At 46.4% G+C, this 27,463-nt stretch overlaps 1 protein-coding gene across 1 annotated transcript in view; it reads left to right on the top strand.

Moving 5' to 3' along the window:
* LOC135537552 (NLR family CARD domain-containing protein 3-like) overlaps positions 1–16,494 on the top strand; it is a 34,877-nt gene extending 18,383 nt beyond the window's left edge. The window contains exons 8-13 of the mRNA XM_064963687.1: positions 299–2,072; positions 2,359–2,532; positions 5,027–5,200; positions 10,644–10,817; positions 11,064–11,110; positions 11,486–16,494. Of these exons, the coding sequence (XP_064819759.1) occupies positions 299–2,072; positions 2,359–2,532; positions 5,027–5,200; positions 10,644–10,817; positions 11,064–11,110; positions 11,486–12,018 (2,876 nt within the window). The 3' untranslated portion in view covers positions 12,019–16,494. The remainder of the gene's footprint in view (positions 1–298; positions 2,073–2,358; positions 2,533–5,026; positions 5,201–10,643; positions 10,818–11,063; positions 11,111–11,485) is intronic.
* The last annotated feature ends 10,969 nt before the right edge of the window (positions 16,495–27,463 follow it).

Genomic DNA, 27,463 nt, shown 5'->3' with positions numbered 1-27,463 from the left:
CTGTGTAACTCAATGATATTGTAGCAGCCTTAACACAACACCTAGTGACCTCATCAAGTAGCAGCAGGGATGTGTTGTGCTGATTAATTTAGAGAAAGAGAGAACATTAATAATACCATCAATAATACCAATAATTATATAATCAGTCACACCAGTCTGTACTGCATTATGAAAACATTTACACATTTATACAGTCAGTTTAGGGAATAAACTATTATAATTTAAACTTCATAAAAGTCCTACAATACTGTAGGCATTAACTCAGATGTAATATTAATATCCTCTGTGTTATTTCTAGATTCAGATGATCCTGCTGTGATTTGCCAACGTGAACTCAAATCTAATCTAAAGAAGAAGTTTCAATGTGTATTTGAGGGGATCGCTAAACAAGGAAACCCAACACTTCTCAATAAGATCTACACAGAGCTCTACATCACAGAGGGTGGAACAGGAGAGGTCAATAATGAACATGAGCTGAGACAGATTGAGACAACAACCAGGAAACAAGCAAGACCAGAGACTGCAATCAAATGTAACGACATCTTCAAACCCTTAACTGGACAAGACAAACCTATCAGAACTGTGCTGACAAAGGGAGTCGCTGGCATTGGAAAAACAGTCTCTGTGCAGAAGTTCATTCTGGACTGGGCTGAAGGAAAAGCAAATCAGGATGTCCAATTTGTATTTTCATTACCTTTCAGGGAGCTGAATTTGATGAAAGAGGACAAATGCACTTTCATTGAACTTCTCAATCACTTCTCAATGGAAACCAAACAATCAAGAATCTCCAACTACGACAACTACAAAGTTCTGTTCATCTTTGATGGTCTGGATGAGTGCCGACTGCCCCTAGACTTCCAGAAGAACAAGATCTGTTGGGACGTCACAGAGTCAACCTCAGTGGATGTTCTGCTGACAAATCTCATCAAGGGAAATCTGCTTCCCTCTGCTCTCCTCTGGATAACTACCCGACCTGCAGCAGCCAATAAGATCCCTTCAGTGTGTGTTGACCAGGTGACAGAGGTACGAGGGTTCAATGACCCACAGAAGGAGGAGTACTTCATGAAGAGATTCAGTGATGAGGACCTGGCCAGCAGAATCATCTCACACATAAAGACATCAAGGAGCCTCCACATCATGTGCCACATTCCAGTCTTCTGTTGGATTTCTGCAACAGTCCTTGAACACATGTTAAGTACAGAGAAGAGAGAAGAGATGCCCAAGACTCTGACTGAGATGTACACACACCTTGTGGTGTTTCATACCAAACAGAAGAATGAAAAGTATCTTGGGAAAGAAGAGACAGATCCACACTGGAATAAAGAGAGCATTCTGTCACTGGGAAAACTGGCTTTTCAACAGCTTGTGAATGGCAATCTGATTTTCTATGAAGAAGACCTGATAGAGGCTGGCATTGATGTCAATGAAGCCTCAGTGTACTCAGGATTGTGCACACAGCTCTTTAAAGAGGAACGTGGGCTGTACCAGTACAAGGTGTACTGCTTTGTTCATCTGAGCATTCAGGAGTTTCTGGCTGCTGTATATGTGTTCCTCTCATTCATCAACAACAATGAGAATCTAATGGACAAACTGCAAACAAAAGACAAGTCTGTAGTTACTTTCTACAAGAGTGCTGTGGATAAAGCCTTACAAAGTGAGACAGGAAACCTGGACCTTTTCCTTCGCTTCCTTCTGGGCCTCTCACTGGAGTCCAATCAGAAGCACTTACGAGGTCTACTGACAAAGACAAGAAGCAGCTCACAGAGCCATGAAGAAACAGTGAAGTACATCAAGGAGAAGATCGGGGAGGATCTCTCTCCAGAGAGGAGCATCAATCTGTTCCACTGTCTGAATGAACTGAATGACCATTCTCTAGTGGAGGAGATCCAAAGCTACCTGAGATCAGGAAGTCTCTCAGAAGACGACCTGTCACCTGGACAGTGGTCAGCTCTGGTCTTTGTGTTGCTGACTTCAGAAAAGGAGCTGGATGTGTTTGACCTGAAGAAATACTCCAGATCAGAGGAAGGTCTTCTGAGGCTGCTGCCAGTGGTCAAAGCCTCCAGAGCTGCTCTGTGAGTAAATAAAATGACATTTAAGAACTCATCATCAGGAAGAAATATTCAGTTTAGAGAAAAATATGTATTATAATTTGATTATAATTTTATATTGAAAAACATATTGAATAAATGCATTGATTTTCACATTATTATAACAAAATGACCACACAATTCTAGGAGATGGAAAATGAATCTATATGTTGTTTTGGATAATTAACCAAATGCATCTGCCACTGTCCTTCTACACTACTGGTGTTAAATGAACAGTGTGTTTGTGAAGTCATGATGATCTCTTTGTCAGGCTGTCAGGCTGTGGAGTCACAGAGGAAGGCTGTGCTTCTCTGGTCTCAGCTCTGGAGTCAAACCCCTCACACCTGAGAGAGCTGGACCTGAGTATCAACGACCTGAAGGATTCAGGAGTGAAGCTGCTCTCTGCTGGACTGGGGAATCCCCACTGTAAACTGGAGACTCTGAGGTCAGTATTCCTGTAGTTGGTCAACAAGTGATAACTGTTCACCAGATCCACGTGTTTACCAGTCACACATAGTCCACACCATATGTGTTTGGACAGTGAAGCTTACAGTTTTAATTTTTGGCGCTATTCTCCAGCATTTTGGATTTGAGATACAATGTTTAATTAGGTGACAGTTGAGGTTAAAGGTGAGAGGGTTAGCATGTTTTGTTGTGGCCTCTGTTATTGGTAATGGTGAGAGATTATCATGTTTTGTTGTAGCCTCTGTTATTGGTAATAGTGAGAGGTTAGCATGTTTTGTTGTATCCTCTGATATTGGTAATGGTGAGAGGTTAGCATGTTTTGTTGTAGCCTCTGTTATTGGTAATGGTGAGAGGTTATCATGTTTTGTTGTAGCCTCTGTTATTGGTGATGGTGAGAGGTTATCATGTTTTGTTGTAGCCTCTGTTATTGGTAATGGTGAGAGGTTAGCATGTTTTGTTGTAGCCTCTGTTATTGGTGATGGTGAGAGGTTATCATGTTTTGTTGGAGCCTCTGTTATTGGTAATGGTGAGAGGTTAGCATGTTTTGTTGTAGCCTCTGTTATTGGTAATGGTGAGAGGTTAGCATGTTTTGTTGTAGCCTCTGTTATTGGTGATGGTGAGAGGTTATCATGTTTTGTTGTAGCCTCTGTTATTGGTAATGGTGAGAGGTTATCATGTTTTGTTGTAGCCTCTGTTATTGGTAATGGTGAGAGGTTAGCATGTTTTGTTGTAGCCTCTGTTATTGGTAATGGTGAGAGGTTAGCATGTTTTGTTGTAGCCTCTGTTATTGGTGATGGTGAGAGGTTATCATGTTTTGTTGTAGCCTCTGTTATTGGTAATGGTGAGAGGTTAGCATGTTTTGTTGTAGCCTCTGTTATTGGTAATGGTGAGAGGTTAGCATGTTTTGTTGTAGCCTCTGTTATTGGTAATGTGGTGAGAGGTTAACATGTTTTGTTGTAGCCTCTGTTATTGGTAATGGTGAGAGGTTATCATGTTTTGTTGTAGCCTCTGTTATTGGTGATGGTGAGAGGTTATCATGTTTTGTTGTAGCCTCTGTTATTGGTAATGGTGAGAGGTTAGCATGTTTTGTTGTCGTCTCTGTTATTGGTAATGGTGAGAGGTTAACATGTTTTGCTGTATCCTCTGTTATTGGTAATGGTGAGAGGTTAGCATGTTTTGTTGTAGCCTCTGTTATTGGTAATGTTGAGAGGTTAGTATGTTTTGTTGTAGTCTCTGTAACTTTCTCACTCATTATTATTTATGATTCATTCATGATCTTTCTCAGTCTAGGCGTCACAGGCTTGATGTTGTCATTGTGTTCGAGGAATATGGGACCAGATATACTTTTGACTAATTTAATACACTTTAAGTGTCAGAATACTTATGACTTCTTCAAATGGGGGGACTAGATACATAAAATGCTTTAATTTTTCTAAACGTTGAAACAGATATGTATTAAAATATCCTCAAATAAAAGGTGACATTATATACTGTCACCTTATATGAAACATTTGATCTGAAATCCAAAATATTGGAGTATAGAGACACATTTAAAATGTTAGCTTCACTGTCTAAATATATATGGTGTGGACTGTATACTCAATACAATCTAAATCTGATTCCTCACTGTCTAAATAGATATGGTGTGGACTGTATACTCAATACAATCTAAATCTGATACCTCACTGTCTAAATAGATATGGTGTGGACTGTATACTCAATACAATCTAAATCTGATACCTCACTGTCTAAATAGATATGGTGTGGACTGTATACTCAATACAATCTAAATCTGATTCCTCACTGTCTGTTTTTTGACTGATACTGCTTTTTAAACTGGTCTGGTCAGTCTACTCAAATATTTGTACGATACATTTTTCTATCTGCAGGCTATACTTTGATCATTTGTTATTTCTAATAATTAAACATTCATTTATAAATAGATATGGCAGGTTTCAGGACACAGATATATCTGAATATTTTTTATATTTGAAAATGTAAAAAACATATACTGCCACGATTTTCACCACCTAAGAATGTTTCTATCACAAATGATATGGCAGAACAGGCAACTAAACATAGAATAACAACCCACAAATAAACCAAGAAATATGGTTCCCAATCAGAGACAACGATAAACAGCTGCCTCTGATTGAGAACCAATCCAGGCAACCATAGACATATAAACACCTAGACAAGACAAACCCATAGATGTACAAAAACTAAACAAGCCCTCGTCACACCCTGACCTAACTAAAATAATAAAGAAAACAAAGTTAACTAAGGTCAGGGCGTGACATCTGCAGGAAATACTTTGATCATTCGTCATTTATAATAATGATACATTCATTTATGAATAGATATGGCAGGTTTCAGGACACTGATATATGTGAATATGTTGAAAAAATATACTGCCACGATTTTCACCACCAAAGAATATCATTGTGATTTTAATATGATTTGACTCTTTGCAGGCTGTCAGGCTGTCTAGTTACAGAGGAAGGCTGTGCTTCTCTGGTCTCAGCTCTGAGGTCAAACCCTTCACACCTGAGAGAGCTGGACCTGAGTAACAATGACCTGAAGGATTCAGGAGTGAAGCTGCTCTCTGCTGGACTGGGGAATCCCCACTGTAAACTGGAGACTCTGAGGTCAGTATTCCTGTAGAAGATGGCACGGGAGGCAGATGTGGACAGGCCAAAGGTCATAACCAGATCAGAGTCCAGGAGGCACAGAGTGGCAGACAGACTAGAGGTCAGGACAGACAGACTGGACAGGACAGGCAGACTGGTCAGGCAGACTAGAGGTCAGGACAGGTAGACTGGACAGGACAGGTAGACTAGAGGTCAGATAGACTAGAGGTCAGGACAGACAGACTGGACAGGACAGGCAGACTGGTCAGACAGAGTAGAGGTCAGGACAGGTAGACTGGACAGGACAGGCAGACTAGAGGTCAAGACAGGCAGACTGGTCAGGACAGGTAGACTGGACAGGACAGGCAGACTGGTCAGGCAGACTAGAGGTCAGGACAGACGAGAGGTTAGGACAGACAGACTGGTCAGGCAGACTAGAGGTCAGGACAGGCAGACTGGTCAGGACAGGCAGACTGGTCAGGCAGGCTAGGGGTCAGGACAGGCAGACTGGTCAGACAGACTAGAGGTCAGGACAGGCAGAAGAGGTCAGGACAGGCAGAATGGTCAGGCAGGCTAGAGGTCAGGACAAGCAGACTGGTCAGGCAGACTAGAGGTCAGGACAGGCAGACTGGTCAGACAGGCTAGAGGTCAGGAAAGGCAGAATGGTCAGGCAGGCTAGAAGTCAAGACAGGCAGAATGGTCAGGCAGACTAGAGGTCAGGACAGGCAGAATGGTCAGGACAGGCAGGAGAGGTCAGGACAGGCAGAATGGTCAGGCAGAAGAGAGGTCAGGACGGGCAGAGTGGTCAGGCAGGCTAGAGGTCAGGACAGGCAGAATGGTAAGGCAGACTAGAGGTCAGGACAGGCAGAATGGTCAGGCAGACGAGAGGTCAGGACAGGCAGAATGGTCAGGCAGACTAGAGGTCAGGACAGGCAGAAGAGGTCAGGACAGGCAGAATGGTCAGGCAGACTAGAGGTCAGGACAGGCAGAAGAGGTCAGGACAGGCAGAATGGTCAGGCAGGCTAGAGGTCAGGACAGGCAGAATGGTCAAGCAGACTAGAGGTCAGGCAGGCAGAATGGTCAGGCAGACGAGAGGTCAGGACAGGCAGAATGGTCAGGCAGACGAGAGGTCAGGACAGGCAGAATGGTCAAGCAGACTAGAGGTCAGGCAGGCAGAATGGTCAGGCAGACGAGAGGTCAGGACAGGCAGAATGGTCAAGCAGACTAGAGGTCAGGCAGGCAGAATGGTCAAGCAGACGAGAGGTCAGGACAGGCAGAATGGTCAGGCAGAAGAGAGGTCAGGACAGGCAGAATGGTCAGGCAGACGAGAGGTCAGGACAGGCAGAATGGTCAGGCAGACGAGAGGTCAGGACAGGCAGAATGGTCAGGCAGAAGAGAGGTCAGGACAGGCAGAATGGTCAGGCAGACTAGAGGTCAGGACAGGCAGAATGGTCAAGCAGACGAGAGGTCAGGACAGGCAGAATGGTCAAGCAGACGAGAGGTCAGGCAGACGAGAGGTCAGGACAGGCAGAATGGTCAGGCAGACGAGAGGTCAGGACAGGCAGAATGGTCAGGCAGACGAGAGGTCAGGACAGGCAGAATGGTCAGGCAGAAGAGAGGTCAGGACAGGCAGAATGGTCAGGCAGACTAGAGGTCAGGACAGGCAGAATGGTCAAGCAGACGAGAGGTCAGGACAGGCAGAATGGTCAAGCAGACGAGAGGTCAGGCAGACGAGAGGTCAGGACAGGCAGAATGGTCAGGCAGGCTAGAGGTCAGGCAGGCGGGTACAGTCCAGAAAACAGGCAAGGAACAAAAACCGGGAGGAACAAATAGAAGCAGGAGTAGAGAAAAACACTGGTTGACTTGATAAACATACAAGACAAACTGGTACAGAGAAACAGGAAACACAGGGATAAATACACCAGGGAAACACAGGGATATATACACCAGGGGAACACAGGGATATATACACCAGGGAAACACAGGGATATATACACCAGGGAAACACAGGGATATATACTCCAGGAAACACAGGGATAAATACACCAGGGATATATACACCAGGGATATATACACCAGGGATATGTACACCAGGGATATATACACCAGGGATATGTACACCAGGGAAATGTACACCAGGGATATATACACCAGGGATATATACACCAGGGATATATACACCAGGGAAACACAGGGATATATACACCAGGGGAACACAGGGATATATACACCAGGGATATATACACCAGGGATATGTACACCAGGGATATGTACACCAGGGATATATACACCAGGGATATATACACCAGGGATATATACACCAGGGAAACACAGGGATATATACACCAGGGATGTATACACCAGGAATATATACACCAGGGATATATACACCAGGGATATATACACCAGGAATATATACACCAGGGATATATACACCAGGGAAACAGGGATATATACACCAGGGATATATACACCAGGAATATATACACCAGGGAAACAGGGATATATACACCAGGGATATATACACCAGGAATATATACACCAGGGATGTATACACCAGGAATATATACACCAGGGATATATACACCAGGGAAACAGGGATATATACACCAGGGATATATACACCAGGGAAACACAGGGATATATACACCAGGGATATATACACCAGGGATATATACACCAGGGATATGTACACCAGGGATATATACACCAGGGATATATACACCAGGGATATATACACCAGGGAAACACAGGGATATATACACCAGGGATGTATACACCAGGAATATATACACCAGGGATATATACACCAGGGATATATACACCAGGGAAACACAGGGATATATACACCAGGGATATATACACCAGGGATATATACACCAGGGATATATACACCAGGGAAACACAGGGATATATACACCAGGGATATATACACCAGGGATATATACACCAGGGACATATACACCAGGGATATATACACCAGGGATATATACACCAGGGAAACACAGGGATATATACACCAGGGGAACACAGGGATATATACACCAGGGAAACACAGGGATATATACACCAGGGATATATACACCAGGGATATATACACCAGGGAAACACAGGGATATATACACCAGGGATGTATACACCAGGAATACATACACCAGGGATATATACACCAGGGATATATACACCAGGGAAACACAGGGATATATACACCAGGGATATATACACCAGGGAAACACAGGGATATATACACCAGGGATATATACACCAGGGATATATACACCAGGGATATATACACCAGGGATATATACACCAGGGAAACACAGGGATATATACACCAGGGATATATACACCAGGGATATATCCACCAGGGAAACACAGGGATATATACACCAGGGATATATACACCAGGGATATATACACCAGGGATATATACACCAGGGACATATACACCAGGGATATATACACCAGGGATATATACACCAGGGAAACACAGGGATATATACACCAGGGGAACACAGGGATATATACACCAGGGATATATACATCAGGGAAACACAGGGATATATACACCAGGGATATATACATCAGGGAAACACAGGGATATATACACCAGGGAAACACAGTGATATATACACCAGGGATATATACACCAAGGAAACACAGGGATATATACACCAGGGAAACACAGGGATATATACACCAGGGAAACACAGGGATATATACACCAGGGGAACACAGGGATATATACACCAGGGATATATACATCAGGGAAACACAGGGATATATACACCAGGGATATATACATCAGGGAAACACAGGGATATATACATCAGGGATATATACACCAGGGATATATACATCAGGGAAACACAGAGATATATACACCAGGGATATATACACCAGGGATATATACACCAGGGAAACACATGGATATATACACCAGGGATATATACACCAGGGATATATACATCAGGGAAACACAGGGATATATACACCAGGGATATATACATCAGGGAAACACAGGGATATATACACCAGGGAAACACGGGGATATGTACACCAGGGATATATACACCAGGGATATATACACCAGGGATATGTACACCAGGGATATATACACCAGGGATATATACACCAGGGATAAATACACCAGGGATATATACACCAGGAATATATACACCCGTGAAACACAGGGATATATACATCAGGGAAACACAGGGATATATACATCAGGGAAACACAGGGATATATACATCAGGGAAACACAGGGATATATACACCAGGGACATATACACCAGTGAAACACAGGGATATATACACCAGGGATATATACACCAGGGATATATACACCAGGGAAACACAGGGATATATACACCAGGGATATATACACCAGGGAAACACAGGGATATATACACCAGGGATATGTACACCAGGAATATATACACCAGGGAAACACAGGGATATATACACCAGGGAAACACAGGGATAAATACACCAGGGAAACACAGGGATATATACAGCAGGGAACACAGGGATATATACACCAGGGATATATACACCAGGGATATATAAACCAGGGAAACACAGGGATATATACACCAGGGATATATACACCAGGGATATATACACCAGGGAAACACAGGGATATATACACCAGGGATATATACACCAGGGATATATACACCAGGGATATGTACACCAGGGATATATACACCAGGGATATATACACCAGGGATATATACACCAGGGATATATACACCAGGGATATGTACACCAGGGATATATACACCAGGGATATATACACCAGGGAAACACAGGGATAAATACACCAGGGATATATACACCAGGGAAACACAGGGATATATACACCAGGGATATATACACCAGGGATATATTCACCAGGGATATATTCACCAGGGATATATACACCAGGGATATATACATCAGGGAAACACAGGGATATATACACCAGGGATATATACACCAGGGATATATACACCAGGGATATATACACCAGGGAAACACAGGGATATATACACCAGGGACATATACACCAGTGACATATACACCAGGGATATATACACCAGGGATATATACACCAGGGATATATACACTAGGGATATATACACCAGGGATATATACACCAGGGATAAATACACCAGGGATATATACACCAGGGATATATATACACCAGGGATATATATACACCAGGGATATATACACCAGGGATATATACACCAGGGATATATACACCAGGGAAACACAGGGATATATACACCAGGGATATATACACCAGGGATATATACACAGGGATATATACACCAGGGATATATACACCAGGGATATAATAATAATAATGATGGTGTATATATCCCTGGACAGGTGAAACAGATCAGGGTTTGACATGAATATGGAAAAAGTGAATATCAGTGTGATTTTAATTTGACTTGACTCTTTGCAGGCTGTCAGGCTGTCTAGTCACAGAGGAAGGCTGTGCTTCTCTGGTCTCAGCTCTGAGGTCAAACCCCTCACACCTGAGAGAGCTGGACCTGAGCTACAATCACCCAGGAGACTCAGGAGTCAGACTGCTCTCTGCTGGACTGGAGGATCCACACTGCAGACTGGAGAAACTCAAGTATGTAGAGGGTTTATGTCAATGTTCATATCAGACATGTTTGACTTATCAGGCTAGTTGAGACAAACATTCTGACCACCACTTGGACAACGTTATATAACGTTATTGGACAAAGTTACTGACTGTGTGTGTGTGTGTGTGTGTGTGTGTGTGTGTGTGTGTGTGTGTGTGTGTGTGTGTGTGTGTGTGTGTGTGAGTTCAGGTGTATCCCTCAATGACTGTCTGTTCTTCTGCTTACCGCTACAGTGTGGAACATGGTGGAGAGAACAGAATGAAACCTGGACTTAGAAAATGTGAGTGTTGACCGCTGTGAAGAATATGACTAAGAATAAGTCTTAATTCAAGTTAAGTCAAAGACCATCATCATTACTGACTTGGTCATATTAAATATCAGCTGTAGTTCTACAGAAGCAGAAATCAGAGACACCAACGTTTACAAAGAGTTGCTTTGAGTGTGTGTGTGTGTGTGTGTGTGTAATTAATGGGAATAAGTGTGTTTTATATTACCATACAGTATAACATATGATCATTCAACAAGTCTCAAGTTACCTTAACTTCTCCTTTTGATACCTAGAAACATCTACATTAAATGAATTAGTGAAAAGTGAGTTAACATTCTAATGTGAATGATGATGATTTCTAATATTGTGTCTGGTTTCATCCATCAGATGTCTGTGATCTCACACTGGACCCAAACACAGTAAACAGACTCCTCTCTCTGTCTGAGGAGAACAGAAAGGTGACATGGAGGACAGAGGAGCAGCCGTATCCTGATCACCCAGAGAGATTTGAGGTCTGTGGACAGGTGCTGTGTAGAGAGGGTCTGACTGGGCGCTGCTACTGGGAGGTAGAGTGGAGTGGGGGAGGGGCTGATATAGGAGTGACATATAAAGGAATCAACAGGAGAGGAAGGGTTAATGACTGTTGGCTTGGATACAATGACAAGTCCTGGACTCTGTTCTGCTCTGACCACAGTTACTCTGCCTGTCACAATCATTATCCCTCTACCATAGACGTCCGCCCCTCCAGCTCCCACAGAGTAGGAGTGTATCTGGACAGGCCAGCCGGCACTCTGTCCTTCTATAGAGCCTCCTCTGACACACTGACCCACCTGATCACATTCACCTCCACATTCACTGAGCCCCTCTATCCAGGGTTTAGGGTTTGGGGTGAAGGTGACTCCTCAGTGTCCCTGAAATAATAACCTGACACACACATACACACACTGGACTCACGAACACACACACACATACTGGACTCACGAACACACACACACATACTGGACAAAAACACACACACACACACACACATACTGGACAAAAACACACACACACACTCGACTCACGAACACACACACACATACTGGACAAAAACACACACACACACACTGGACTCACGAACACACACACACATACTGGACAAAAACACACACTGGACTCACGAACACACACACACATACTGGACAAAAACACACACACACACACTGGACTCACACACACACACACACACACTGGACTCACACACGCCCACACACACTGGACTCACACACACACACACACACCCACACACACTGGACTCACACTGGACTCACACACACACACACACACACACTCACTCACACACACTGGACTCACACACACCCTGAACACACACTGGACTCACACACACACACACACACTGGACCGACACACACACCCTGAACACACACACATAAACACACACTGGAAACACACACACACTGGACGCACACTCACATTGCACACACACACTGGACAAACACACACACTGGGCAAAGACACACACACACTGGGCAAAGACACACACACACACACTGGACAAACACACACACACACACACACACAATTGGACACACACAGGCTGGACAAACACACACACTGAACACACACACTGGACACACACACTGAACACACACTGGACTCACACACACACACTGGACTCACAAAGACACACACACACACACACACAAACACTGGACTCACACACACACTGCACTCACACACACACACTGGACTCACTCACACACACACACACCCTGAACACACACTGGACTCACTCACACACACACACACACACACACACACTGGACCGACACACACACCCTGAACACACACACACACTGGACAAACACACACACACTGGACAAACACACACACACTGAACACACACACTGAACACACACTGGACAGACACACACACACACACACACTGGACAAACACACACACACACACACACACACACACACACACTGGACAAACACACAAACACACACACTAGACACAAACAAACACACACACGCTAGACACACACACACACACACACACTGGACAGACACACACACACACACACTGGACAGACACACACACACACACTGGACAGACACACACACACACACACACACACACACACACACACACACAATTGGACACACACACACACTGGACAAACACACACACTGGACAAACACACACTGAACACACACACACTGAACACACACACACACTGGGCAAAGACACACACACACACACACACACAATTGGACACACACACACACAATTGGACACACACACACACTGGACAAACACACACACTGGACAAACACACACTGAACACACACACACTGAACACACACACACTGGACAAACACACACACTGGACAAACACACACTGAACACACACACACTGAACACACACACACTGGGCAAAGACACACACACACACACACAATTGGACACACACACACACTGGACAAACACACACACTGGACAAACACACACTGAACACACACACACTGAACACACACACACACTGGGCAAAGACACACACACACACACACACACTGGACACAAACACACACACTGAACACACACACACTGGGCAAAGACACACATGCTAGACACACACACACACACACACACTGGACAAGCACACAAACACAGACACACACACACTGAAAACACACACACGCTAGACACACACACACACACACTGGACACAAACACACACACACACACACACACTGGACACACACACACACACACACTGGACACACACACACACACACTGGACACAAACACACACACACTGAACACACACACACTTGGCAGAGACACACACACACACACACACACTGGACACACACACACACACACACTGGGCAGAGACACACACACACACAATTGGACACACACACACACACTGGACACACACACACACACACACACACACTAGACACACACAGACACTGAACACACACACACACACACACACTGAACACACACACACACACACACTGGGCACCACACACACACAATTGGACACACACACACACACTGGACACACACACACACACACACACACACACACTGAACACACACACACACACACACTGAACACACACACACACTAGACACACACACACACTGAACACACACACACACACACTAGACACACACACACTGAACACACACACACACACACTAGACACACACACACTGAACACACACACACACACTGAACACACACACACACACACACACTGAACACACACACACACTAGACACACACACACACACTGAACACACACACACACACTAGACACACACACACACACACACACTGAACACACACACACACACACTAGACACACACACACACTGAACACACACACACACACACACTGGACACAAACACACACACACTGAACACACACACACTGGGCAGAGACACACACACACACAATTGGACACACACACACACACACACTGGACACACACACACACACTGAACACACACACACACATACTGAACACACACACACACTGAACACACACACACACACACACACACACTAGACACACACAGACACTGAACACACACACACACACACACACACACACACACTGAACACACACACACACACACACTGGGCAGAGACACACACACACACAATTGGACACACACACACACACACACACACACTGAACACACACACACTGAACACACACACACACTGAACACACACACACACTTGACACACACACACACACTGAACACACACACACACACACTTGACACACACACACACACTGAACACACACACACACACACACACACGCTGGACAAACACACACATGCTGGACAAACACACACACTGGTCTCACAAACACACACACACATACTGGACAAACACACACACTGGACACACACACACACACACACACACTGAACACACACACACACTGAACACACACACACACACACACACACTGAACACACACACACACTGAACACACACACACACACACCCTGGACAAACACACACATGCTGGACAAACACACACACTGGACTCACAAACACACACACACACACTGGACAAAAACACACACACACACACACACACTGGACAAACACACACACTGGACACAAACAAACACACACAAGCTAGACACACACACACCAACTGGACAATCACACAAACTAGACACAAACAAACACACACACGCTAGACACACACACACACACACACTGGACAGACACACTGGACAGACACACGCACACACTGGACAGACACACACACACACACACTGGACAGACACGCACACACACACTGGATAGAGACACACACACAGTGGACAGACACACACACACTGGACAAACACATACACACTGAACACACACACACTGAACACACACACACTGGGCAAAGACACACACACGCACAATTGGACACACACACACACTGGACAAACACACAAACACAGACCCACACACACACACACACACACACTGGACACAAACACACACACACTGGACACACACACACACACTGGACAAGCACACAAACACAGACACACACACACTGAACACACACACACACTAGACACACACACACACACACTTTACACAAACACACACACACTGAACACACACACACACACTGGACACACACACCCACACACACTGAACACACACACACACACTGAACACACACACACACACACACACTAGACACACACACACACTGAACACACACACACACTAGACACACACAGACACTGGACACACACACACACACACACACTAGACACACACACACACACACACACTAGACACACACACACACACACACACACACTAGACACACACACACACACACACACACTAGACACACTGAACACACACACACTAGACACACTGAACACACACACACACACTAGACACACACACACTAGACACACTGAACACACACACACACGCTAGACACACACACGCTAGACACACACACACACACACACACACTAGACACACACACACTAGACACACACACACACACACACACACTGAACACACACACACACACACACACACACACTGGACAAACACACACATGCTGGACAAACACACACACTGGACTCACAAACACACACACACATACTGGACAAAAACACACACACACACACACTGGACAAACACACACACTCTTCTTCCTAAAATTGTGACCTTGACCCAGGACCTCTTACAATAACATGTATTTTATGTTGAATAACAAATTGTACAATTATATACAATTATATATGGACATACGCTCCATAGTTGTACAAGTATACAAGGATATATTGTACTTTTCATAATAAAACACACTTGAAACAAGAAAAGGCTTGTTACTTGTGAAAACAGTTTGTTTATTGATTTTACGTTTCCTCTGTCAGGTTGATGTTTAACCTGCGACTGGTTGAAACATGAAACAAATATGAAATGAAATACAAAACAATTAAATATGTGGAATATAATTAAACAAATTGTACAATTAGTACAACAGAGTGTTGTGATGCATGGTTACTATAGCAACATAGTGTTGTGATGCAGGGTCACTATAGCAACAGTGTTGTGATGCAGGGTCACTATAGCAACAGTGTTGTGATGCAGGGTCACTATAGCAACAGAGTTCTCTCTGTTCTCTGCTCTCTCTGCTCTTTCTCTCTCTGTTCTCTCTCTTTGCTCTCTGCTCTCTCTGCTCTTTCTCTCTCTGCTCTCTCACTCTCTTTGCTTTCTCAGCCTGCTCTCTGCTCGCTCTCTCTCTCTGTTCTCTGCTCTCTCTGCTCTTTCTCTGTTCTCTCTCTCTGCTCGCTCTCTCTCTGCTCTCTCTTCTCTCTGTTCTCTGCTCTCTCTTTTCTCTGCTCTCTCTCCCTCTGCTCTCTCTGCTCTCTTTTCTCTGCTCTGTCTCTGTCCTCTCACTCTCCGCTATCTCACTCTCTCTTTGCTTTCTCAGCCTGCTCTCTGCTCCCTCTCTCTCTGCTCTCTCTTCTCTATGTTCTCTGCTCTCTCACTTCCTCTGATCTCTCTGCTCTCTCTGCTCTCTCTGCCCTCTGCTTTCCCTGATCTGTCTCTCTGCTCTCAGCTCTCTCTGTTCTCTCTCTCTGCCCTCTCTCTCTCTGCCCTCTCTGTTCTCTCTCTCTGCCCTCTCTGCTCTCTCCCTCTCTGCCTTCTCACTTACTCTGATCTCTCTGCTCTCTCTCTATGCTTTCTCTCTCTCCCTCTGCTCTCCCCGATCTGTCTCTCTGCTCTCAGCTCTCTGCCCTATCTCTCTGCCTTCTCTGTTCTCTCTCTCTGCTCTCTCTCTCTCTCCCTCCCTCTCTGTTCTCTCACTCTTTTCTCTCTGTTCTCTGCTCTCTCTCTGCTCTCTCTGTTCTGCTCTCTCTTTTCTCTGCTCTCTCTTTCTGCTCACTCTCTGCACTCTCTGTTCTCTCTCAGCTTGCTCTCTGCTCTCTTTCTGCTCTCTGTGCTCTCTCTGCTCTCTCTCTCTCTGGTCTTTCTCTCTGCCCTCTCTGCTCTCTCTCTTTGCTCTCTGCTCTCTCTCTGCTCTCTCTTCCATCTATTCTCTGCTCTCTCTCTCCCTCTGCTCTCTCTGCTATATGCTCTCTCTCTTTCTCCCTCTGCTCTCTGTGCTCTCTCTGTTCTCTGCTCTCTCTGCTCTCTCTGCTCTGCTGCTCTCTCGTCTCTCTGTTTTCTGCTCTCTCTCTGCCTCTGCTCTCTCTGTTCTCTGCTCTCTCTGCCCTCTCTGCCCTCTCTCTTCTCACTCTCTCTGCTCGCTCTCTGCTCTCTCAGCCTGCTCTCTGCTCGCTCTCTCTCTGCTATCTCTCTCCCTCTGCTCTCTCTCTCTCTGTTCTCTCCTCTCACTCTTCTCTCTCTGCTCTCTCTCTGCTCTCTCTCTCTGCTCTATCTCTTTTCTCTCTCCCTATCTGCTCTCTTCTCTCCCTCTGCCCTCTCTATTTTCTCTCTGATCTCTAGCTTTTCTCTGCTCTCTCTGCTCTCATTGTCTGCTGTCTCCCTCTGCTCTGTCTGCTCTCTCTCTCTTCTCTCTGCTCTCTCCCTCTGCTCTCTATGCTCTCTCTCTCTTTCTCCCTCTGCTCTCTGTGCTCTCTCTCTGCGCTCTCTCTCTGCGCTCTCTCTCTGTTCTCTGCTCTCTCTCTGCTCTCTCTGCTCTGCTGCTCTCTCTCTGCCCCCTGCTCTCTCTCTGCTCTCTTGTCTCTCTGTTTTCTGCTCTCTCTCTCCCTCTGCTCTCCCTGTTCTCTGCTCTATCACTCCTTCTGCTCTCTGCTCTCTCTCTGTTCTCTGCTCCCTCTCTCTCTTTCTCCCTTTGCTCTCTCTGCTCTCTGCTATCTCTCTGTTCTCTGCTCTCTCTCCTTCCCTCTGCTCCCTCTGCTCTCTTGACTCTCTGCTCTGCTGCTCTCTATTTTATCTGCTCTCTCTGCTCTCTCACTTTCTCTGCCCTCTCTCTGCCCTCTGCTCTCTCTCTCTGCTGTCTCTGCTCTCTCTCTTCTCTCGCTGCTCTCTCAGCCTGCTCTCTGTTCTCTCCTCTCTCTGCTCACTCTGCTCTCTCTGCTCTCTGCTCTCTCTCTCTCTCCCTCTGCTCTCTCTCTTTTCTCTCTCCCTATCTGGTCTCTTCTCTCTCCCTCTGCTCTCTTCTCTCTCCCTCTGCCCTCTCTATTTGCTCTCTCGCTTTTCCCTGCTCTCTCTCTCTGCTCTCTCTCTTTCTGCTCTCATTATCTGCTGTCTCTCTCTTCTCTCTGCTCTCTCTTCTCTCTGCTCTCTCTTCTCTCTGCTCTCTCTTCCTCTGCTCTCTCTCCCTCTGCTCTCTCTCCCTCTGCTCTCTCTCTCCCTCTGCTCTGTCTGCTCTCTCTCTGTTCTCTGCTCTCTGTTCTCTGCTCTCTCTCTTCTCTCTGTTCTCTCTGCTCTCTCTCTCCCTCTGCTTTCTCTGCTCTCTTCTCTCTGTTCTCTGCTCTCTCTCTTCTCTCTGTTCTCACTGCTCTCTCAGCCTGCTCTCCGCTCTCTCTCCTCTCTCTCTCTCTCTCTCTCTCTCTCTCTCTCTCTAATGCTCTCTGCCCTCTCTTCTCTCTCTCTAATATACTGATATGCAGCAACATTAAGAAAGTATTCAGACCACTTGACTTTTTACACATTTTGTCACGTTACAGCCTTATTCTAAAATGGATTAAACGTGTTTTTCCCCTCATCAATCTACACACAATAACCCACAATTACAAAGCAAAAACAGTTCACTTTATGTGTGAACATTTTTATTTAAAAAACAACGTAGATATCACAGAGGGAGAGTAGAGAGTCAGAACAGAGGGCAAGAGAGAGAGAGGGAGGGTAGAGAGTCAGAACAGAGGGAAAGAGAGAGGGAGGGTAGAGAGTCAGAACAGAGGGAAAGAGAGAGAGGGAGGGTAGAGAGTCAGAACAGAGGGCAAGAGAGAGGGAGGGTAGAGAGTCAGAACAGAGGGAAAGAGAGAGAGGGAGGGTAGAGGAGGGAAGAGAGTCAGAACAGAGGGAAAGAGAGAGAGGGAGGGTAGAGGAGGGAAGAGAGTCAGAACAGAGGGAAAGAGAGAGAGAGGGAGGGTAGAGAGTCAGAACAGAGGGAAAGAGAGAGAGAGGGAGGGTAGAGAGTCAGAACAGAGGGAAAGAGAGAGAGAGGGAGGGTAGAGAGTCAGAACAGAGGGAAAGAGAGAGAGAGGGAGGGTAGAGAGTCAGAACAGAGGGAAAGAGAGAGAGAGGGAGGGTAGAGAGTCAGAACAGAGGGAAAGAGAGAGAGAGGGAGGGGAGAGAGTCAGAACAGAGGGAAAGAGAGAGAGAGAGAGGGAGGGGAGATAGTTAGAACAGAGGGAAAGAGAGAGAGAGGGCGGGTAGAGAGTCAGAACAGAGGGAAAGAGAGAGAGAGGGAGGGTAGAGAGTCAGAACAGAGGGAAAGAGAGAGAGAGGGAGGGTAGAGAGTCAGAAGAGAGGGAGTGGAGAGAGAGGGAGGGGAGAGTCAGAACAGAGGGAAAGAGAGAGAGGGAGGGTCGAGAGTCAGAGCAGAGGGAAAGAGAGAGAGAGGGAGGGTAGAGAGTCAGAGCAGAGGGAAAGAGAGAGAGAGGGAGGGTAGAGAGTCAGAACAGAGGGAATAGCAAGAGAGGGAGGGGAGAGTCAGAACAGAGGGAAAGAGAGAGAGGGAGGGTCGAGAGTCAGAACAGAGAGAAAGAGAGAGAGGGGGTAGAGAGTCAGAACATAGGGAAAGAGAGAGAGAGGGAGGGGAGAGAGTCAGAACAGAGGGAGAGAGGGAGTGGAGAGACTCAGAACAGAGGGAAAGAGATAGAGGATGTGTGGAAGTTGCTTTATGTTTGGTAATCGGGGGCCTTTGAGCCCTGATGGGCTGGGTGACATCAGTGACTCTGAGAGATTACTGTTGCTGTGGAGGGAGAGGAGAGGAGAGAGAGAGGAGGGAGAGATTAGTCAGCAGAAATGATTCAGGACGACGTTCGTCTTTAAATGTACTTCTTCATTTCTCTCTTTCCCCACTGAGGAAGATAAAGGACACACACACACACACACACACAATGACAGACAGACAGACAGACAGACAGACAGACAGACAGACAGACAGACAGACAGACAGACAGACAGACAGACAGACAGACACACACAATGGCAGACAGACAGACAGACAGACAGACAGACAGACAGACAGGCAGACAGGCAGACAGACAGGCAGACAGGCAGACAGACAGACAGACAGACAGACAGACAGACAGACAGACAGACAGACACACACAATGACAGACAGACAGACAGACAGACAGACAGACAGACAGACAGGAGGGCTAGGTAATCAGGAATTCCTCCCAAGGTGTATATTGATTTTAGTCCCCTTCTCATTAACTAGATGCTGACAGTGACCAGAGATGGCTAGATTGAGCTGGAGGGGTGTGTGTGTGTGTGTGTGTGTGTGTGTGTGTGTGTGTGTGTGTGTGTGTGTGTGTGTGTGTGTGTGTGTGTGTGTGTGTGTGTGTGTGTGTGTGTGCAAGCGTTTTTACATGTGTGTTTTTGTGAGAGAGTTAACAGGACTTTCGATAAGTTTAGGGCCTCATTATGAATGGTTAAGGTTTGGGATAGAGTTTAAACATTAAGATTAGGGCCTCATTATGAATGGTTAAGGGTTGGGATAGAGTTATAACATTACAGAGTCACTGGGATCAACCTTCTGGTCCAGAGTCATGGGGTTACCCCCCATCACCACCCTCTGTCTCTACCACTGGGATCAACCTACTGGTCCAGAGTCATGGGGTTACCCCCCATCACCACCCTCTGTCTCTACCACTGGGATCAACCTTCTGGTCCAGAGTCACGGGGTTACCCCCCATCACCACCCTCTGTCTCTACCAATGGGATCAACCTACTGGTCCAGAGTCATGTGGTTACCCCCCATCACCACCCTCTGTCTCTACCACTGGTATCAACCTTCTGGTCCAGAGTCATGGGGTTACCCCCCATCACCACCCTCTGTCTCTACCAATGGGATCAACCTACTGGTCCAGAGTCATGAGGTTACCCCCCAACCACCACCCTCTGTCTCTACCACTGGGATCAACCTACTGGTCCAGAGTCACGGGGTTACCCCCCAACCACCACCCTCTGTCTCTACCACTGGGATCAACCTACTGGTCCAGAGTCATGAGGTTACCCCCCAACCACCACCCTCTGTCTCTACCAATGGGATCAACCTACTGGTCCAGAGTCACGGGGTTACCCCCCAGCACCACCCTCTGTCTCTACCAATGGGATCAACCTACTGGTCCAGAGTCATGTGGTTACCCCCCATCACCACCCTCTGTCTCTACCACTGGTATCAACCTTCTGGTCCAGAGTCATGGGGTTACCCCCCATCACCACCCTCTGTCTCTACCAATGGGATCAACCTTCTGGTCCAGAGGTGGGTGTGTGTGTGTGTGTGTGTGTGTGTGTGTGTGTGTGTGTGTGTGTGTGTGTTGAGAAGGAAATACTAGTACGTTCCTGGGGGAGTAGACACCACCTCTACAGGTAGTGGAGGAGGAAGAGAATGAGAGAGAAAGAACTGGAGGACATGGTAAGAAGAGAACAAGATGAGGGAGGAATGAGGTAGGAGAAGGATGGATGGATGAAGGGAGAGGAAGATGAGGGAGAAGAAGTAAACATATGTGGATGTAGGGAGAGGAGGAAGGAGAAGTAAACATATGTGGATGTAGAGGAAGAGGAGGAAGGAGAAGTAAACATATGTGGATGTAGAGGAAGAGGAGGAAGGAGAAGTAAACATATGTGGATGTAGAGGAAGAGGAGGAAGGAGAAGTAAACATATGTGGATGTAGAGGAAGAGGAGGAAGTAGAAGTAAACATGTGTGGATATAGAGGAAGAGGAGGAAGGTGAAGAATAAGTAAACATGTGTGGATATAGGGGAAGAGGAGGAAGTAGAAGAAGTAAACATATGTGGATGTAGATTAAGAGGAGGAAGGAGAAAAAAGTTGATGCACAGTAGGTGGCAGTGTTGCTCTTTAAACAGAGGAGGAGGAGAGAAGAAGAGGGAGGAGAGAAGGTGGATGGAGGAGGAGAGAAGGTGGAGAGAAGAAGATGGAGGGAGGAGGAGAGAAGAAGAGGGAGGAGAGAAGGTGGATGGAGGAGGAGAGAAGGTGGAGAGAAGAAGATGGAGGGAGGAGGAGAGAAGGTGGAGAGAAGAAGATGGAGGGAGGAGGAGAGAAGGTGGAGAGAAGAAGATGGAGGGAGGAGGAGGAGAGATGAAGAGGGAGGGAGGAGAGAAGGTGGAGGGAGGAGAGAAGGAGAGATGAGGGAGTGGAAGCAAGAAGGAGAGAATAAGATTGATGGAGGGAGGAGGAGAGAAGGAGAGAAGAAGATTGATGGAGGGAGGAGGAGAGAAGAAGATTGATGGAGGGAGGAGGAGAGAAGAGGGAGAGGAAGAGAGGAGGAGTGAAGAAGATTGATGGAGGGAGGAGAAGAGAAGAGGGAGAGAAGGAGAGAAGAAGATTGATGGAGGGAGGAGGAGAGAAGAGGGAGAGGAAGAGAGAAAGTGAAGGAATATGTGAATATGTCAATGGATATGGAGGGAAAGATGAAAAATTAAAAAAGCTATTAATATATACTGTAACCCACCAATGAGGAAACATTCTGTGACTACCTCCTCTCCACCAATGAGAGAGGAAACATTCTGTTTCTACCTCCTCTACACCAATGAGAGAGGAAACATTCTGTTTCTAACTCCTCTCCACCAATGAGAGAGGAAACATTCTGTTCTACCTCCTCTCCACCAATGAGAGAGGAAACATTCTGTTCTACCTCCTCTCCACCAATGAGAGAGGAAACATTCTGTTCTACCTCCTCTCCACCAATGAGAGAGGAAACATTCTGTTCTACCTCCTCTACACCAATGAGAGAGGAAACATTCTGTTTCTAACTCCTCTCCACCAATGAGAGAGGAAACATTCTGTTCTACCTCCTCTCCACCAATGAGAGAGGAAACATTCTGTTTCTACCTCCTCTCCACCAATGAGAGAGGAAACATTATGTTCTACCTCCTCTCCACCAATGAGAGAGGAAACATTCTGTTCTACCTCCTCTCCACCAATGAGAGAGGAAACATTCGGTTTATACCTCCTCTCCACCAATGAGAGAGGAAACATTCTGTTCTACCTCCTCTCCACCAATGAGAGAGGAAACATTCTGTTTCTACCTCCTCTCCACCAATGAGAGGAAACATTCTGTTCTAACTCCTCTCCACCAATGAGAGAGGAAACATTCTGTTTCTACCTCCTCTCCACCAATGACAGAGGAAACATTCTGTTCTACCTCCTCTCCACCAATGAGAGAGGAAACATTCTGTTTCTAACTCCTCTCCACCAATGAGAGAGGGAACATTCTGTTCTAACTCCTCTCCACCAATGAGAGAGGAAACATTCTGTTTATACCTCCTCTCCACCAATGAGAGAGGAAACATTCTGTTTCTAACTCCTCTCCACCAATGAGAGAGGAAACATTCTATTTCTAACTCCTCTCCAACAATGAGAGAGAGGACTCCACCAATTTTTATTTTATTTTTATTTCACCTTAATTTAACCAGGTAGGCAAGCTGAGAACAAGTTCTCATTTACAATTGCGACCTGGCCAAGATAGTCTCTATAGTCCCTGGACCATTCTGTCTCTATAGCCCCTGGACCATTCTGTCTCTATAGTCCCTGTACCATTCTGTCTCTATAGTCCCTGGTCCATTCTGTCTCTATAGTCCCTGTACCATTCTGTCTCTATAGTCCCTGGCCCATTCTGTCTCTATAGTCCCTGTACCATTCTGTCTCTATAGCCCCTGGACCATTCTGTCTCTATAGCCCCTGGACCATTCTGTCTCTGTAGCCCCTGGACCATTCTGTCTCTATAGCCCCTGGACCATTCTGTCTCTATAGCCCCTGGACCATTCTGTCTCTATAGCCTCTGGACCATTCTGTCTCTATAGCCCCTGGACCATTCTGTCTCTATAGCCCCTGGCCCATTCTGTCTCTATAGCCCCTGGACCATTCTGTCTCTATAGCCCCTGGACCATTCTGTCTCTATAGCCCCTGGACCATTCTGTCTCTATAGCCCCTGGACCATTCTGTCTCTATAGCCCCTGGACCATTCTGTCTCTATAGCCCCTGGACCATTCTGTCTCTATAGCCCCTGGACCATTCTGTCTCTATAGCCCCTGGCCCATTCTGTCTCTATAGCCCCTGGACCATTCTGTCTCTATAGCCACTTGACCATTCTGTCCCTATAGCCCCTGGACCATTCTGTCTCTATAGTCCCTGTACCGTTCTGTCTCTATAGTCCCTGGACCATTCTGTCTCTATAGCCCCTGGACCATTCTGTCTCTATAGCCCCTGGACCATTCTGTCTCTATAGCCCCTGGACCATTCTGTCTCTATAGCCCCTGGACCATTCTGTCTCTATAGCCCCTGGACCATTCTGTCTCTATAGCCCCTGGCCCATTCTGTCTCTATAGCCCCTGGACCATTCTGTCTCTATAGCCACTTGACCATTCTGTCCCTATAGCCCCTGGACCATTCTGTCTCTATAGTCCCTGTACCGTTCTGTCTCTATAGTCCCTGGACCATTCTGTCTCTATAGTCCCTGTACCATTCTGTCTCTATAGTCCCTGGACCATTCTGTCTCTATAACCCCTGTACCATTCTGTCTCTGTAGTCCCTGTACCATTCTGTCTCTATAGTCCCTGTACCATTCTGTCTCTATAGTCCCTGTACCATTCTGTCTCTATAGTCCCTGTACCATTCTGTCTCTATAGCCCCTGGACCATTCTGTCTCTATAGTCCCTGGTCCATTCTGTCTCTATAGCCCCTGGACCATTCTGTCTCTATAGTCCCTGTACCATTCTGTCTCTATAGTCCCTGGACCATTCTGTCTCTATAGTCCCTGTACCATTCTGTCTCTACAGTCCCTGGACCTGAACCATTCTGTCTCTATAGTCCCTGGTCCATTCTGTCTCTATAGTCCCTGGTCCATTCTGTCTCTTTAGTCCCTGGACCATTCTGCCTCTACAGTCCCTGTACCATTCGGTCTCTACAGTCCCTGGACCATTCTGTCTCTATAGCCCCTGGACCATTCTCTCTCTATAGTCCCTGGACCATTCTGTCTCTATAGTCCCTGGTCCATTCTCTCTCTGTAGTCCCTGGTCCATTCTGTCTCTACAGTCCCTGGACCTGAACCATTCTGTCTCTATAGTCCCTGGTCCATTCTGTCTCTATAGTCCCTGGTCCATTCTGTCTCTTTAGTCCCTGGACCATTCTGCCTCTACAGTCCCTGTACCATTCGGTCTCTACAGTCCCTGGACCATTCTGTCTCTATAGCCCCTGGACCATTCTCTCTCTATAGTCCCTGGACCATTCTGTCTCTATAGTCCCTGGTCCATTCTCTCTCTGTAGTCCCTGGTCCATTCTGTCTCTATAGTCCCTGTACCATTCTGTCTCTATAGTCCCTGGCCCATTCTGTCTCTATAGTCCCTGTACCATTCGGTCTCTACAGTCCCTGGACCATTCTGTCTCTATAGTCCCTGTACCATTCTGTCTCTATAGTCCCTGGACCATTCTGTCTCTATAGTTCCTGGACCATTCTGTCTCTATAGTCCCTGGACCATTCTGCCTCTATAGTCCCTGGACCATTATGTCTCTATAGTCCCTGTACCATTCGATCTCTATAGTCCCTGGATCATTCTCCATTCCAGAGGAGTGTGAGGACTGAGTCAATGTTCTAGAGGTCCAACTGCAGCCTCTTCACCTGGATGACTGAAGAGGAGTGTGAGGACTGGGTCAATGTTCTAGATGTCCAACTGCAGCCTCTTCACCTGGATGACTGAGGAGGAGTGTGAGGACTGGGTCAATGTTCTAGAGGTCCCACTCCAGCCTCTTCACCTGGATGACTGAGGAGGAGTGTGAGGACTGAGTCAATGTTCTAGAGGTCCAACTGCATCCTCTTCACCTGGATGATTGAAGAGGATCGTGAGGACGGAGTCAATGTTCTAGAGGTCCAACTGCAGCCTCTTCACCTGGATGATTGAAGAGGATCGTGAGGACTGGGTCAATGTTCTAGAGGTCCAACTGCAGCCTCTTCACCTGGATGATTGAAGAGGATCGTGAGGACTGGGTCAATGTTCTAGAAGTCCAACTGCAGCCTCTTCATCTGGATGACTGAAGAGGATCGTGAGGACTGGGTCAATGTTCTAGAGGTCCAACTGCAGCCTCTTCACCTGGATGATTGAAGAGGATCGTGAGGACTGGGTCAATGTTCTAGAGGTCCAACTGCAGCCTCTTCACCTGGATGATTGAAGAGGATCGTGAGGACTGGGTCAATGTTCTAGAGGTCCAACTGCAGCCTCTTCACCTGGATGATTGAAGAGGATCATGAGGACTGGGTCAATGTTCTAGAGGTCCAACTGCAGCCTCTTCACCTGGATGATTGAAGAGGATCGTGAGGACTGGGTCAATGTTCTAGAGGTCCAACTGCAGCCTCTCCACCTGGATGATTGAAGAGGATCGTGAGGACTGGGTCAATGTTCTAGAGGTCCAACTGCAGCCTCTTCAACAGGATGACTGAGGAGGATCGTGAGGACTGAGTCAATGTTCTAGAGGTCCAACTGCAGCCTCTTCACCTGGATGATTGAAGAGGATCATGAGGACTGAGTCAATGTTCTTGAGGTCCAACTTCAGCCTCTTCACCTGGATGACTGAAGAGGATCGTGAGGACTGGGTCAATGTTCTAGAGGTCCAACTGCAGCCTCTTCA

This window comes from Oncorhynchus masou, unplaced genomic scaffold (assembly GCF_036934945.1).
Source record: "Oncorhynchus masou masou isolate Uvic2021 unplaced genomic scaffold, UVic_Omas_1.1 unplaced_scaffold_814, whole genome shotgun sequence".
Classification (NCBI taxonomy): Eukaryota; Metazoa; Chordata; class Actinopteri; order Salmoniformes; family Salmonidae; genus Oncorhynchus; species Oncorhynchus masou.
Note: the sequence above shows the minus strand (reverse complement) of the source record. Positions and strands in the feature narration are given on the sequence as shown.